The sequence below is a fragment of the Struthio camelus genome, chromosome 1, assembly GCF_040807025.1.
Source record: "Struthio camelus isolate bStrCam1 chromosome 1, bStrCam1.hap1, whole genome shotgun sequence".
NCBI lineage: Eukaryota > Metazoa > Chordata > Aves > Struthioniformes > Struthionidae > Struthio > Struthio camelus.
Window position 1 is genome coordinate 180,077,924 of NC_090942.1, and position 18,321 is coordinate 180,096,244.

At 36.0% G+C, this 18,321-nt stretch overlaps 1 protein-coding gene across 1 annotated transcript in view; it reads right to left on the reverse strand.

The window, feature by feature from the left end:
• Positions 1–18,321, reverse strand: part of LOC138065570 (uncharacterized) — a 28,576-nt gene that overhangs the window by 1,693 nt on the left and 8,562 nt on the right. Inside the window, exon 2 of the mRNA XM_068929678.1 lies at positions 1,040–1,543. Within this exon, the coding sequence (XP_068785779.1) occupies positions 1,040–1,543 (504 nt within the window). The remainder of the gene's footprint in view (positions 1–1,039; positions 1,544–18,321) is intronic.

Below are 18,321 nucleotides of genomic sequence, written 5' to 3' on the forward strand. Positions count from 1 at the left end.
CACTAGCAAAAGGAAGACTAGGGAAAATGTGGGCCCGCTGCTGAATGGGGCAGGTGCCCTGGTAACAAAGGACATAGAGAAGGCAGAGTTATTGAATGCTGCCTTTGCTTCAGTCTTTACTGCTAAGGCCAGCCCTCAGGAATCCCAGACCCTGGGGACAACAGAAAAAGTCTGGAGAAAGGAAGACTCTCCCTTGGTGGAGGAGGATCAGGTTAGAGATCTTTTGTCCAAACTTGACATCCACATATCCATGGGTCCTGATGGGAGGCACCCATGAGTGCTGAGGGAGCTGGCGGATGTCATCGCTAGGCCACTCTCCATCATCTTAGAAAGGTCCTGGAGATCAGGAGAGGTGCCTGAGGACTGGAAGAAAGCCCATGTCACCCCAGTCTTCCAAAAGGGCAAGAAGGAGGAGCCAGGCAACTACAGGCCAGTCAGCCTCACCTCCAGCCCTGGAAAGGTGATGGAGCAGCTCATCCTGGAGGTCCTCACTAAGCATCTGGAGGACAAGAAGGTGATCAGGAGTAGTCAGCACAGATTCACCAAAGGGAAAACATGTTTGACCAATCTGGAAGCCTTCTCTGATGGAATGACTGGCTGGATAGATGGGCAGAGAGCAGTGGATATTGTCTCCCTAGATTTCAGCAAGGCTTTGGACACTATCTCCCATCACATCCTCATAGGTAAACTCAGGAAATGTGGGTTGGATGAGTGGACGGTGAGGTGGATTGAGAAGTGGCTGGATGGCAGAGCTCCAAGGGTTGTGGTGAGTGACACAGTCTAGTTGGAGGCCTGTAGCTAGTGATGTGCCCCAGGGGTCAATACTGGGTCTAGTCTTGTTCAACATAATCATCAGGTTGGGGGCTGACCTGCTGGAAAGTAGCTCTGCTGAGAAGGACCTGGGAGTCCTGGTGGACAACAAGTCGAGCAGGAGGCAGCCAAGAAGGCCAAGGGTATCCTGGGGTGCCTTAGGCAGAGTGTTGCCAGCAGGTGGAGGGAGGTGATCCTCCCCCTCTACTCAGCCCTGATGAGGCCTCACCTGGAGTCCTGTGTCCAGTTCTGGGCTCCCCAGGACAAGAGAGAACGTGGCACTACTGGAGTCCAGAGGAGGGCTACAAAGATGATTCAGGGACTGGAGCATCTCTCCTATGAGGAAAGGCTGAGGGAGCTGGGCCTGTTCAGCCTGCAGAAGAGAAGACTGAGAGGTGATCTGATCAATGTGTACCAGTATCTGAAGGGGGGGTGTCGAGAGGATGAGGCCAGTCTCTTCTCCGTGGTGCCCAGTGACAGGATGAGAGGCAACGGGCGCACACTGAAACACAGGCAGTTCCTTGTGAAGATGAGGAAAAACTTCTTGACTGTGAGGGTGACAGAGCACTGGAGCAGGTTGCCCAGAGAGGTAGTGGAGTCTCCTTCCCTGGAGATATTCAAAACCTGCCTGGACACGATCCTGTGCAATGTGCTCTAGAGGACCCGGCTTGAGCAGGGGGTTTGGACTAGATGATCTCCAGAGGTCCCTTCCAACCTCAACCATTCTGTGATTCTGTGATAAAAGAAAAAATTTCATTTTATTTTTTTATCTCCAAACAGTATGAACCCACCAAGGTATAACCAAACAAGACTGTTGAGCAGAATCTGTTTCAAACACTTTTAATGTACGGTGCAGAATGTCATGGCATGTTATCCATCTTGCTACTCAGAAGTTTCTTTGCACTTTTCAGTTACTGATTATAGTTCGGTTATGTCAGGCTTCAGCAGAAGTAACTGTGTTTTATGAACCTGATTTGTTGCAAGACACAAATTACTGTAAGCAACCACATCATATTCACTCAATTACAGTCTAGCATACCAATAATAACCATATAGTGGTTATTAGAGTGGCAAAAGATCTTGCTTCTTAAGTAGGTACAAATCTTGTGATCCACAAGTACTGTCAGTAAATCATCTAAACTCACTAGAAAGGTCTATCTCTGCCTCTCCCTAGAAGTACTTTGGTGTGAGCATCTAGGAATCTAGCACAAGGCCTAAGACCTTGTGCTAGGAAGCACAAGGAGAAGACTGGCAGGTACATCCCACAGACGTAATTTAAAAGGTATAGTTATGGTATACTTCCAAGGCATTGGTAGGGCTTGTGATTTTTTTTTCTTTTACCTTTAAAGAACAACCACTGCGAGACAAACTGGCATCACATTTGGATTTTACGTAATTTCCTTCTGGGTTGCCCAGGCTTTTGACCGACCTTCATTTAACATACATCTCACACTAACAGGGTGAAATAAACATGCTAGACTTTACATGAAACTGCCATTACACTGACAGATGTTGGTTTGAAGCAGATGAATACTCTCCGTTCATCCTTTTGAAGCTATCCTGTTATACAATAAAAAAAAAATCAATATTTAATCTGGCAAAAGTAACTCTTATATCTTCCAAAACCTGGATGGTGTGAATTTGGTCCCTTTCAGATGAGAATGGAATTTAATCTTAAATTTTCAGTTTCTCTGCGTATTTTCACTACTACACTGTTATTGTGGATTAAGTAAGTAATACACTCTTGCTACTATTTTTTGAGAATATTTATCAATATTTTTGAGAATGGTTATTACTGACTTTTTCTATTGCCTATTTGTCACTATATGCATATAAAGTTTGTTGCCTGTGGTATGAGACAGAAATCTCAATTGGCCACCCAGAAGACTTAGAGTCACTTGGCTCAGTACGCAACATGGAGATTCTAGACCCTGGTTATGCAAACAAGTAAGAATCCTAAAAAGCAGGGACACAAAGCACAGTGGCACTAGTGGTTTTTAAAGTCACACAGGCTATATATATTTATGCTTTCATTAAATGTTAAATCTATACTTTGGGCTTGGGCAAAACCAAATTTACCAAGTCCTGATTTAGACTCTAAAGTATCTATTAGCTCTTGCCTGTAATTACATTTCAGGGGTAGAGGTTGCTTCAGGCTGGGTCTACCAATTACTTGGGACATCATTATTGTTTTGGCCTCTCTCAAGCTTCAGTACTTTTCAGATTGCACAGAGAGACCTCTATATCAACTTAAAATAGTTAAATCCAATGAACACAGGGCATTTGTAGAACCAGTACGGCCACTAAAAAACATAGCAATTGTCATATTTTATTATTCTTATGATAAACTATACCTGCTTTCTAATTATATGAGCAAGACAGCCAGCCAGCATCATTATCTGAGCTCCTGTTTTCCTTGAATCTCTTGTAACTTAGCAGTCCTACTATTTATGAAAACTATACTATTCTACTGAATGTGAAATACTGTGAATTATGTAGCTATAGCAGGTCCAGATATTCTTTAGTATTATTTCAATAGAGTAATGATTTATAGTAGCATTACTTTTGTCAGGTTTCACATTGAATCAATTTATACATAGTTTTTGGCAAGAATAGCTAGTCCAATACTCCTTAGATAATGAGCTATTAAGTTCAACAAGTGAACTTATAGTGCCCTTAAAAATAAAACATTCGCATTTACTTCTCATTCATGTCAGAAGTTAATAATTGCAGAAATTAATAACTTACATCCAGTCATCTGGTATAGGAAATCAATATCATTTTGTTTCATAAATTGGAATGAACATTAAAATTTTCTTAGTAGCAGATTTCAGTAGCATCAAAAAAAATCCTTTTCAATAACTGAGAAACAAGCCAGTTTGTTCAAATTTAAGGGACTAAAATGAAACTTACACCCTTCTAAAATGTAGCTCTAATTATTTTCATTACATAAATAAGGTGTGGAGACATAATCCAACAGCCTTTAAAAAAATCTTAAGTGAACTGCATAGCAGTACATGTTACAATGTCCAACATCATTTGTTTCAATATTACTGAGTTCTTCTCAGCCATAATAAAATTAAAGAACTATAAATCTGCCAGGGTGATGTGTACACCTTGACAGCTTTGATCTATCATGGAGGTGCACTGGATCAAAGATATCTTGCCTTGAGAGGCTTGTTGTTACTAATTAGATACAGCCAAAAAGAAAAAAATATATATATATTTTGATAAAACATGTCACCAATGGGTCAAAGAGAGACTCTAGTTACTTCACACCTACAAAAAAATTCAACTTACATAAAATGTATTGGTTGAAAAATTTTAACAGTTGCAAGCATAATTTACTAGGAAATTGCTAGAAGTTGAGGACAAACAAAAAAAGGATGAAATACTGAACATTTTACGTCCAAGTGAGAGACAAACACAGTTTTGTGCTTAGAGTGTAATCATAAATGTTTTTTCTTGTTCTCTTGTAATATATTGATATAGACTAAAAGTATATTTCATAAAACTTTCCAGGATTTGAAAGCTACAGTCTCCAATCTTTCTGCTAAAGGCTAACTATTTTCAAATTACTTAACTTTATTCACTCGAATCTATTCAGTTTACAAAAGAAACTCGTTCCCACAGCAGAATCCTTCCTGGAAAGGGTTCAGTGGAGGATTTGTCTGAAATGTAAATGATTATGGAAGAAATTATGGCACAAATTAGTAAAATAAACAAGGACAAATGGCAGCACAGGGAAGAAACAGATGGACTCCTATCAAAAGCATGTAATCTTTTGTCTAAAACTGAAGACTGTAGGGCAGTAAATGTGATACTCATTTTTAAGGATGTTTCCAGAGGTGTGCAGAGAACTACATCTCTCTCTGTAAATCTTGGGTTTGTACTGAACAAATTAAGAGGCTACAGTGGACAGAACTAATAATCATCTGAATAAATAAGATCTGCTTGATTCAGTAGCTTTCTTCATGCTTTTCCCTTCCTAATTAGACAAACACAAATTTTAAGTCTTGTTCTGAAGGGTGAGGCTTCTCTCCACAATTAGCTATAGCCTGCTGAATACAGAATACATTAACAATTTAGACAAAGTAAGTCTATACCTGCAAAGATAAGAAGGAAATGGAATCTGCATCTGCTATATCCCAATAAGTTGCTGTGTGAAAGGGAAGCAAACTTCCTCTTGCTGTGCCCTATGTCTTAAGAAGAAGGATAGTTAATCTTGAGTGGAGGAAAAAAAACCTCCCTGGAGATCAGTATTGCCTCAAGAATAATGACACTGAATAGATTATACCTCTCGCTATTGGCTAACTATTGGCTTGTCGTCCAGCATTCTAGTCTTTGTCAATCTCAAAGTAAGACATGTAACTTCATTTAGGAAGCTAAGAGTCGAGCAAAATAAATGGGATTTCATTCTACAGTGAACACATCTAGAAATGCCTAGACTTAAGAATGAGGTACTGCAATTATATGCTGCCCTTTTTAATTCTTTTCTGCATCTAATCCCATATTAATTTCAGAAAACACTTATGCTGCTTGTTTCTATCTATTAATAGAGTATATTAATCTTTCTGAAAATCTGTTTATTATGGCAATACTTTATGAATAGTTTTTTTTATTGATTCAGAATGAGTTATTCATAAACAAAGTATGTCTGGAGTAATTATGTCAAATAAATTTTGAAACTACAGTAGAAGAGATTTTGCTTTTAATATAATTACACTAATTTGTGTCATGAAATTAGATTGACATATTCTGGAGAACATAGTCTAAATGCTTCAGTAAAACAAACAAATAATCAAATAAATAGAATCGCTAAGGTACCTTTTATTTCCCCTAGGTAGCCCAGCAAAAGGGAAAAGAGGAGACTCATAATTATGGCTTATATGTATGAGGGCATGAAAAGTGCAATTTTTAGTTATTTGAACTATATGATACTGGACAAATTATCTATGATGGTAATAATAAGAAATGCTTGCATGAAAAAATATATTAATTATAAATTACACTATTAATTAATATTTGTATATAAGCAGAGTAATCTTCAAGTTGCTCAAATAAGAAAACAAAATTTTTTCATGTTTAGAATTGAGTGCATTTTTACGATTCTAGGTCAGCTTAATAACTGCCAGCTACCATTATTTGTTGCAGAACATTATCATCTGTTTTTAATTAAAATCTGAAAAGTAGTTCTGAAATCTTCTGGTTACAAAATTTTGTAAGTTAAAACATACTCATTAGACTAAATTAGAAATAGCAGGGAGAAACAGTATTCTGTAAATTTTCCTCAGTGAACTCATGATCAGCTCTAAAAGAAGATATAGGGTTCCTTCCCTCCTGAAAAGCTTGTGATGTCTTCTATCTTTCCAGTTTCTTCTGTTTCCTTTCCAGTGTACCACTTCTAAAAGTGCATCAAGATCAAAAAGAACATGTACAGTCTTTAGGAAATGGCATACCAAATGTTTCTTCTTATTTACCCTCTTAATCATTCCCCATCTCATCATTTATAGTACCATTTATTTCTGTGGCATCACAGGCTTTCAGACTTATAGGACTCTTAGTTTTCAATTTCACTTGGTCGTCTTGGCCAAAAACTAGTCCCTGCCTGAAGCTTTACAGGGTGCATTTCCAAGTTAGATTTCTGTCCTCCCAGTTAGAGTTCTGTCAAGGAGGAATAGTATGATATTGCAGTCTAATGGTGGTAGGACGTTAATTTGATTGTATTTTAAATAAATTTATCTGACTTATTTGGCTAGATATCCTTCTTAGCATCTATATAAATCAAAATAAATGTATTATTGAATTACAGGGAGGGAAGTAATGATAGGTGAACTTAGTGGCTCTAGAGCCATTCAGTTTTCAGATACATGAAGGATTCAAACATTTCTGTCTTCCCATATGCCAAGGTTAGTCCAGTTATAAGAGCTAACATGACATTTAAGAATTTTATATTGTATAAATGCACAAAGAGAACACATAGGCAAGTAATAGACTTGTATAGAAGTTGAATACGCTATATGAACAATAATATAAAATAGTACATAAAAATTCCTGATAAATAGGCAATACCTAATGAAATACCTCAAACTCCTCCAATAGCAAGCAATGGAAAATAGATGTCTTTAGGTATCACATGCTGCTCTCACTTGAGAAGAGCACAGGACCTGTGACATGTCTGTTAGACCTCTGCCAATCTCTATGACACTGATGGTGCCTGACATTCCCATTGACTACCATATAAACTTGATTTAGCTTTCAAAATCACACAGGCACTAAAATTTAGATGGTGCAGTCTGGAGCTAGTTCACACTATGTATGAGTAGGAGAGGTGGCACTGCCTACTTTGTCCTACGTTCTTACCAAATTCATTCTTCTGGCCACAGCATTATCCTTAAGTAGCAGTCTTAATACACAAAGTCAATTTGAAAAGGGACCTAAAGCCAGTGCACAGTAAGTAGACAGCATAATCTATGCCTTTTCTCTGTACATGAGCAGAAAGTCCAAAGAGTTTGATTGTAAGGCATACCCACAGTAGGATCAAATTCTGGAAAATATGCGCACAGAAAAGCAGATTCACTGACGTGCTATCAGTGAATCTGTTTTTACCATATTAAGGACATGCCTATCCCTGTTATTTTTAATTTATGAAATACTGACATTTACTACAGATTTTTAAAACATACAAAGATCTTTTGGAGTTTATTGTAGGCATCTGTAAAAATTAAATTAGCAAATATGTGTCCACTATGTTTTTCTTTCAGACAAATCATAAAGCATAATATGTACCTAAAACTGAGAAATTCATTTTAGGTTTTCAAGGTGAAACTCCAACAACAGGTGATAATTTTCTTTATAGTTGAAATGGGGAGCACAGAAGGAACAATCAATACCTCTGAAACTGGAATTAATATTGAATGCACTTTTTTATTCCATTTGTATCCTTCATACTTGTGTAGTAATTCTTTTTTGCTTTTATTTAGCTGAAATGTTTTGTTCTCCTATTTTTTTGACAAATCCTCACATAGAAAATACAGATATAATGGACTGCTAAATTATCAGACCGCTTTGTAAATGGCATTTTATTTTTGAATCTTACCTGACTAAATTTTTTAAGGTTCATTTTAAATGAAAGTAAATGTCTTGTTATTATTTAACACAATCTGAAAAATGGAGTTTATCTTAACAGATTTTGAAGTATGTTTTCACAATATAGATACATTTCAGTGAGAAGATGTCAAACTTTATATGCAAACAAGGAACATGCAAAACATGACAATATACTAGATATACTACATATGACAAGAACATAAAGGTAAACTTTTTATATAGGGTTAGGGTGTCCGAGAAAATGAATCAAGCACAAAATGATATAATAGATGTTTGAAGACCTTCAATGTCAAATACAACTAATGATGTTACTGGAAAATTTAGCTGACTACAGACATGGTAGGAACAGGGGCACAGACCTGATGGGTTCTTATCTCTATTTTTGTTATAATCAACCCTTTTTTTATCACTGGCATTTCATTCCTGCTAGTTACCTGTTTTAAAAGTATAATTAAATGTATGTACTTAAAATAAATGTCCATAGGCATGGAAAACTGGCTTGAAATAGCTGTAAATTTGCATAAAACATGGAATATTGTTAGGGCTGCAAGAAAATGACTAGGCTAGGCCCTGTCCTGAGATTAAGCTAACTGAGCAGGACGTGACGTGACGTGACATGAGAAACTGCTGAATGTGACAGATAACAGAGTGAGAAGCTGACATAAATGATAGATAGCACTGTGAGGGATGGCAGGGGTGCACAGATGGTTAAGGTGGAGTAACCTGAAAAATGACTAAACTTCACAAATAATTGGAAGGGAGTATTGGGGACCTTTTGGAGAGTAACAGATTGCAAAGCTAGCAGTGCCTAGGTAACCACATTAGTAATCCCCTACAAGACTGCAGTTACCTAAGCAGTGGTGTCAGGAAAGTCCAGTTTGGATAAGGATGTAGCACAACTGGGACCAACAGGCAAAAAGTATTTAAGGGCAGTTTATTTAGGAGAAGACAGGCAGAGAAAGGGAGGTGACAAAGATGACAAAAGGAGGGTTAAGAAAAGGGAAAAGCAATAATAAGGTATGTTAATCCTGTGATCTGTGCTAGCAGTCTGGGGGTACCGGCTGTGCAGCCCTGCACTAGATCACTGCAGCCTAAATCAGGGCAATAAACTAAGCATGTTAGGCTGAACATACAATGTGAAATCAATCCTGCAGTCAGGAGGGCTTGGGGGAGAGGCTGAGTTCTTTCCCTAGCCAATAGGAGGCCATCTGGACAGGCAAAATGATGGTATCACCATGTCTGGTCCTGTTCCTGATGGCTTTGGCATCTGCACATCACTTCTAACCCATGTAACATTTTTGACACAAATCTTGCCATGCAATTCACACATTTCACATTTCAGTTTTGTAGCTGCTGATATAATTCTAAATAAGAAAAAGACACTCAAGGAAAAATGATACCTATGTTTTATTGATCCAAACAGGTCAAGTAAGATCTTTCTTAAATCATTTTAAAAATTGGGTACTATTCATAGCTTATGATTGTTCCAAGTACAACTAACAATTTGTACTTCTAATAGTGCAGGATGCTTCTTTTTTTGACTTCCAAGCGTATGGAGATGTAAAATAGGCAAAAGTATATTGACAAAGATTGTGTATTCACAAGGGCATAGACTAAACTACTAGGAAAATTTTGCCTGAGACCTGAGACACTTCCTCTCGGACACCTGAGCAAGCACTTGAATTACAACCTTGAATGTATTGTGCTTGAATGGCATTTAGTCACCTCAATGCTTAGTAGTGCACACATATACATATACAACATTGCTGAATTGTACTTCCCTTCAGAGTGTATCAGCAACAGGTCTGTAAAATATAAATACATAAAATATACCATAACAAGAAGAGAGAAAATTCTCTTTGACAATATACATGAAATTCTTTATTCTATCTGTCCTTTTTTTTTGGTGGAATATTTGCGATCAACATAAAGAACCTTTAACTTTTTAACTTTTAATGGCTACTTTGAAAGAAATAAAGAATAAACTGAAAAAAAAAAATTATTGATCTTGAGAATCAAGTGCTGTATCTATTGCTTCAAGAAAGCTAAATATTTATTACCTCATGTTTATGATTAGGGAAACCTCAGCAGCACCTAAAATCTTCTGCACACTTTCTCTCCCTATTTCAAGAGAAATTTTCAAGAGAAATCAAATACTTTCTGTGGAAAATGCTTATTTCATAATTTTCTATTCATCTAAAATATTTTCACCTCATTTACCTTAGAATCCTAACATCTAGCTCCACAGAAGACATGAGAGTGAGGGAACAATATAAGATGAATTTAGAGAAGTGAGAACATAAACTTTCAGAAGAAAGCAATAGAAGCCTACCCGATTAATTATCATTTCTTTTCTTGATCAGAAAAAAATTAAAAATGGATTTAAAAAAAATGAAAATTCTCATCTCAGCTCCCATAGATTTATCCTACATTTCTAATTTTATCAAGTTCAGTAAGGAATTTGCTCCTGGCAGCACTGTATATATTCAGTAAATAAATAAAATAAATCAAAATATGGTTAAGAATAGGGGTCCTGCATCTTCAAAATAAAATCACTCAAGCCAATTTTTGCAATGCGTTATGCAACCTCCTAAGCTGTCCTATTCTATTCCAAATTCCATACAATGCATGACAGAGGATAAAATAGATTACTATGTGATCAAATTATAGCATAATAATTAATTACTTTAATAGATTATCAAAGATATTACCAAAGGAATTATCATATGCAGGTAGACTATGAAAAAAAATAGTGTAACACATATCAACCCCCCTAAAAGTTAAAACACAAAAAGGATGGAACATCTTGTATCATGAATGTCAGTTTTAAATGTACATGGAAAGCACCCACTTATCTATCCATTATTAGTTTCTATTTCCTATTGAGGATGGGTCACGTTCATAAAAATAGCTATATTTCATTGATTTTGATGTAGTAAGATTTTTTCCAAAGGTATCTTTGGAATGGTCTCTTCTCTTTTCAAAAAGCCAGGAATTTGATATTCTGTGGTCTGTTACTGCTGTCATGGAAGAGTGTGTGAGTGGATGTATCTTGGAACACATTCTTAGTAAGCAATGCTTCTCAAAACAACTGCTTTTCCTGTAAAAGTGCCTTGTTCAACTCTTTAGTTTCCTTTTGTTTAAAAAGGAAAGTCTTTTTTGAATTTATATGGAAAAAAATAGGAATCAATAAAATAAGACCTGGATTTACATGTGAATAATGTCTTTCCTACTTTCAACATATTCTATCAAGCTATGAGTTCTGCATTTATGTTCTTATGGACATAAAAATCCCAGATATTTTTGAATCAGTTTTTAAAAAAATGTGGCATATCTTTGTAGCATAAAGTCTACTATCATTTGGTCAAAACCATATTTACAGGGCCTTCAGCTCTGAAATAATCTTTCATGAAGATGCCTAAATCATCTCTATCTCAATCTACTTCAACTCTTGTAGATAATAGTTTCAGATAAATCCTATTTTTCCTGAGTTGTGTTATTTCTTTATTTCTTTCATCAATTTACCTACTATTATTTAATATTTCTACTATCTTCAGATTTTTCTGGCAACAGGTATACTAGCTCTTGTGGGTAGGAGTCCTTCCCTTCAACCATGTGATATATTTTATATACTATAGATGTAACTGAGATGCATAATTCATCCTTAAAATTTAAATATTGGAACTTTGATATCTAAAATAGGGGTTGCAATATTTAAGTTATTTTCTGGATCTTCATCACCTTGCTTGTAAATTGTTTTGAAATGAAAAACGCGATGCAAATACATTTCCATGCCATTTATGTGAATAAAAATGAATGCCATACAGGAGTGTTTCCCAGGAAATGTTTATTGCCAAATGTTAATGAATGCTAATTTACATTTATTCAAGATAGTATTTGATACAAATTTAATGGGAATACATTTTTCTATTGCCAAGAGATAAATGATATTCAAGAAAGTTTCAAGTATATGAGGAATCCAGATTCGATTTTTTGATGCAGATTTTACTAAATAAATATTAAGAGGTATACAAGCTAGTTTATTCAAGAATAACATAGAATCTTCTTAACAAAGAGATCAAATTTATGATTAAATGTTATGTGCTTTGTGAGTCAGAGCTCCTATAGTGCCTAAGTTATCTCGTGGTCTCTTGCGAATGTCAATAGGCAGCTGTCGTCTCCAAATGTTATGTCTAATTATCTTCGTTGGCAATTATTACAATTTTTGATACAATAAGATTGATATTTCCTATGCAAATATACACAAAACAAATTACAGTACACTACTGTAATCCTGGGCCAATGGGTTCAGCTGTCTGTGATCCCAGGCTTAGTTTTGTGCAGCGCAGCTGTCTGACTTTGGCCCAGTTTCACTGAGAAAATGACTGTTTAAGTGTGAGACAGCAAGTGGTCTAAACCCATGTAAGTTTAATAAATAACTAAATAAATAAATAAATAGAGATTGAGAGAGAGAAAGGAAAACAGAAAGTGCAGCTATTGGGATAGAGATAATTAACAGGTCAAAGATTCAATATGAAAAATGCTAACATGAAAAGGTACAAAATATTAAGAAAAAAGCAGAGGATCAGAAGACAGCAATTCAGCAACATCAAGGATCAGCCTGTTCCAAGGAATAAGGAGACTGACTCTTCCCCATCTGACTGCTAACTGCCCAGCCAACCAAGACTCATCAGGGAGCAATCGTTAGGGAAGGCAAGCATATTAATGTTTAGCATAGTAGCTCATATGCATTAGCCAACAAATAATTGCTTCCCACTCCCAAGTTAGGCATATCTTAGTTACAAGCTCTTTGTGTATGATAAAAGAAGCCCAAATGAAATGGAATTTAAGTCCAAATTCTTGCATATAGGTGAGAGGCATACTGACAGATTTTGATTCGGAACAATTTTGAGTACATTTCTGTTTTGTTTTAGGTTGCAGTTTGTTCAGTTGTATGTGAAATAAAGTGAAAATCAAATAATCCTAGCATAATTGATTTTGTTTGAACTGTGATTTTATACCTTACTAAACTCATTTCATAAACTTGTTTGCTATTACATTATTAAGAAAATATTAAAGAAAACTGATTTAATACCACTCAGTAACATTTTTCAAAAGAATACCATTGTAACACGCTGCAGCCTTCATACTTATATAGGCTTGTTACTTTTTTTTTATTATTCTTTGAATTACTCAGAATGTCTATGGTATACCTGATGTCATCTACAATACTATCAAAAGAGGGATATCTATATGTGGTTAATTTTCTTTCAATTTATATTTTTAAGCATGTGTATGTCAGCATTATATACTGACTTTCATATATTTTCACATAAATTTACATAAGTGTGAACAAAGTCTACACAATAGTTCCCATAATACTTCCCACTTTGTAACATAAATTTGTATGCTAAACTAGTTTAAAAGAAGAGTGTCCTCACAAAGAGCTAAAATGTCAATTTCTTTGCCAGCCACCTTTTTCCATTTTAGTTTATGTGTCATTTATAAATTTGGGATAGTAAAGCCTATCTTTCTCTGAGTAAGTAGTGGTAAAAATAAAATTACGTTTAGAAAAAGTTGAAAAGCAGATGGGTGAGTGCCTAGACGTCCAGGATAAATGGATGAGTGATGAGCTACCACAATATAACATCAAACAGCTTTTCTCAAATTTATAATTTTGTTAATATTTTGTACACTGTGAACCTTAAACTCAGAATATCATCTAAAATACAGCTCTTGAACATTACCATAAATTCAGATTTAGCATTAAACCTGAATGAAAAGAATATGAAAAGACAAAATAATCAGCTTGTTTTCATAGTTAGCAAAACATTAGAGGCTTGCTAATTTAGAAATTTCATTTTCCAGAAAAGTCTTGACCAAAGTTTAGAATTATAGCTTTAAGAAAGCAATATCATTATTTTTCTTGAAAACTACTGTGCTGGTCAGAAATGATTAAAAAAATCACGAGTGGTTCTATGAGTGTCAGTAGTGCTGATTAAGTAATGATATTTATCTGTCTATTTTCAGAGATTGTACTTCCAAGATCGAATAAAATGGATGAACTATGCATGTTATTTCTTCAAAATTACCTTCTGTGTACAGCTAAACATAAGTATTAGCTTTCAAATACCTGATACAAAAAAAAAAAAAAAAAACACATTAATGATGATCAGGATGATGGTCCTGAATGCACCCACTAGAAGTTTGCAGATAATACAAAACTGGGAGGAGTGGCTGATATGCCCGATGGTTGTGCTGCCATTCAGGGTCCTCGGCAGGCAAGGAAATAGGCAGGGAGGAACCTCATGAAATTCAGCAAAGGGAAGTGCAGGGTCCTGTGCCTAGGGAGGAATATCCTCGTGTACCAGTGCAGGCTGGAGACCAAGTAGTTGGAGAGCAGCTTTGCAGAGAAGGCCCTGGGGTTCCTAGCAGACAAGTTGAACAGGGGCTCGGGGGATCTTATCAGTGTTTATAAATATCGGATAGTGTCAAGAAGATGGAGTTAGACTCCTCTCAGTGGTGCCCAGAGACAGAACAATAAGCAGCGGGCACAAACTGAAACACAAGAATGCCACTCAAACATAAGAAAACATGTCTTTATTGTGAGGGTGGTTGAACATTAAAACGGGCTTCCCGGAGAGGTTGTGGAGTCTCCATCCTTGGAGATATTCAGAACCTGACTAGACATGGAGCTGCTGTAGCTGACCCTAGTTGAGCAGGGGGGTTGGATGAGATGATCTCCATAGGTCCCTCCCAATCCCAAATATTCTGTGATTTTGAGAAAGAGTTCAGTCATTACTTAAGGGGCACCAAACACTATTGACAGATGATGCTGGGGAAGGAAGTGTTTGCACCTCTCTTGCTTCAATTTCCATTAAGGAGATTAATCAAGAATGGATAGCTCACAGACATAGTAAGTGCTAAAGACACTGAGACAGAATAGGAAAAAAATTAGCTAGATAAGTCAGATGAAATTTCACCAGGTCTGATGAAATTTTCTGCAGAGTACTTAGAAAAATGGCTAAGGAAATCTCATGCTAGCATTTTCTTTGAGAATGCATAGAGAATAGATGATCTTCCAAACGATTAGAGAGGAGCAAGCACTCTCTCTCTCTCTCTTTTTTTTAAGGCCACAGTTAACTTAATTCTTAGCTTAACAGTTAACTCCAATTGGTGAAAAATATGTTAGAGTGAAGATATGGAAGACTGAAAGGTGTTAATTGTCATCCAACAAATCATGACATAAGAACAAAATTTCCTTCAACAAGGTACCAGGTCTCATTAATACATTAGACATAATAGCTATTTCAGAGGTTGTCTGGTACTGATTTACATACTATTTTCTTAAGCAATCTAAGAAAACACAGTGAATAAAAAAAAACTACTTCAAGGTCAGTGCATAACTGGTTGGAAAACTGTACTCAGAGCTGTTATTGCTCACAGTAAAAACAAATATTTTCTCAGTAGGGTTACATAAGGGTCTGTCTTTACTTCTGTATTATTCAATATATTTTTCGTTGGTTTATATAACAGAAAATAGAGTACATCAGTCGATTTGCAGATCATGCCAGACTGAACAAGGCTTTGGAGACCACATTACAATTAAAACGATCTTGAGAAAATGAAGTTGTTAATTTTTTAAATAAAACAAGAAACAGGACAGCTGACAGTAATACCTTTGAAGCTTAAGAGAAGATGAAAGATTGTTGTTACCCCCTCTTAAAAATTGTGGTAGATGCCTTTCTGCTTCAAGATAGAATAGACTACAGCCTGATTCCCAAAACAAAACGTGCAAGGGTTTAGGGCAAATAAAACAGCAATTACCCAAAAGGTTACCCAAAAAGATTTGATCGATCAGGATTTCCTTTATCACAGAGCCTGTTTTACCTCATCAGAAATTGCAGGATTGCTTTTCTAGAGGTTTCTTCCTACTTAAGATCAGGTAAATCCAAAAATACTGCTCTGCGCTTCTATAACTCCCACCGGAGTGGATAGCTGGACATATGCTCTGGCCATCACAGATGCCTAATTACTAATCTTATTTGTTAATTATACCAATCATCTTGTTAGTTATATACTGTAGCAATCCAATCGCTAAACTCAAAGTTAACAACACCTCACCTCCCCATTTTAGCCACATGCAATTTTTATATAAACTTTTCAACAACAAACTTTGAATCCTTAAGACACAGATATGTATGCCCACATTGTCCAAGCCGTAGTTCCATCAAAAAAGATTTAGGGCTTATAAAGGATCAGAAACTAAACATAAGTGCATATAAGGGAAATGAAGGCAAATATACTGGGATATGTAAGCAGAGGTTCTACATATAAAACACACAATAATCCTTCAGCTTTTCTTAGTACTGGCAAGCTTTCATTCCTGTGTACACTTCTGGACAATGCTATTCAGGAAAGATGCAGTTTATTTGGAGAAAGTTAGAGAACAGTAAGAGCTATTATGTCTTGAGAATATTACCTCTGAGAAACTGAGGTTTTCAACTGAAAAGAATGGCATTTTTTCTGTGAAGAGAGTGAAGATAAGGAATACCTAAAAGGGGTCTGTAAATGTATGGAGGATTGCTGCACAGAATTAATTTTTCTCCACTGTGAACTCAGAAAAAAAATACTAAACTTAACTTGAAGCAATATACACACATATATACACATATGTACAGATGGACACACAAACACATATGTGGGGAAAGAACAACATGCATCAATACAGAGTGGTGATTGACTAAGTAGAAAACAGCCCTGCAGGAAAGGATATGGAGGTCCTAGAAGACAACAAGGGAAACGTGAATAAGCAGTGTGTCCTTGCAACAGTGAATAATAACCACATTTGGGGCTGCATTAGCAAGAGTACAGTCTGCAGGTCAAGGGAAGTGATTACTCCCCTTTTTTCAACACTTATGAGGTCTCATCCTACAATACTGGCTTGAGTATTAAAGATATATATTTAAACCAGAGAGAGTCGAATGGAGGGCCACTATGATGTTTAGCAGGCTGGAGCACATGATGTAGAGAGGTTGAGGGCTTGTTCCTTCTTAAGAAGATAAGGCTAAGGGAAAATCTGATTGCAGTCTTCCACTACCCAGAAGTGGCTTATAGAAAAGACAGAGCCAGACTGTTCTCAGAGATGTACAGTGAAAAGATGAGGAACAGTCACAAGTTGTAGCAAGGGAAATTTCCATTGGACATACGGAAAAAAATCTTCAACAATAGGAGTGTTTAAGCACTGGAACAGGTTGCCTAGAGAGGCTGTGGAGTCTTCGTACTTCAATACTTATTTGGACAAGGTCCCATGCAATCAGATCTCACTCTAAAGTTAGCCCCACTTTGAGCAGGAGGTTGCACCAAATGGCCTACCCTTCCTTAGGTACTTTCCTACCTAAGTTGCTATATGATGATATATTATTAAAAGATCTTTAACTGTTATGGTTGTTAAGTACCGGACTACATTACTTAGGAAAACTGTGGACTTTCTATCATACACATTTTCTAAAGAATAAAAGAGAAAGCATCTTTCAGAAATAGTTATAATGGGTTCAGCTTTGAGGAGAAAGGATTAGATTAAAACAATGTTTGAGGTTGATCTCAATTTTTCTGTGTATCTATAGACTTTTACTGATAAGTGACTATGTCAAAATGTGCAATTAGAACATATTTGCTATGGAAGAAATTATAGCCTCATTACACTGGAAATCTATGACATTATGCCAGTATAAAAGATTGTGGCCATGGGATTAAAAATATAGTGTAGTTAATGAGGTAAAATTGGAGAAATCACAATAATTAGGAAAATCATTCTGCATACAAGGACAGTTATAGGTATGCAATTCACCAACATATAATACTATAAAATAGGAAAAAAATACAGTGTCCACACCCTTAACTGCTTTTGCAGTTAGAGTAAATTTCAGGCAATCTGTGATCTTAAACTGTAATGTTAACACCTGTTTTTGTAACTGCCATGGCATTTAGTTAGAAAACTATACTCTTAAATTGTTCAAGCAATTAAAATAATCTCATTTAAATTACAAAACTTTTTTTCAAGGAAAAAAAAGCAGTATACTTGTTGGAACGCTTAGTTCAATTAAAAGTGTGAATAAGCAGATTAAACAAACATTCACCAATATCTGTTTTTCATTTGGTCAGATACTGAACATAAAAAATGAATTATCGTATGTATACATCATCATAAACAAAGCTCCATCTTTCCCATTTGATAGAAAGGACAATAAAAACCTACAAGAGCTTACGAAATCATTGCCTTATACTATGTGATGATGAATTCCCTTCAACAAATAACATAGACCTGCAGGAAATGTAACTTCAAGTTTTGAATGACTTATAGGATTGTGGTATGCCAAGACATAAATCAATCATACGCAC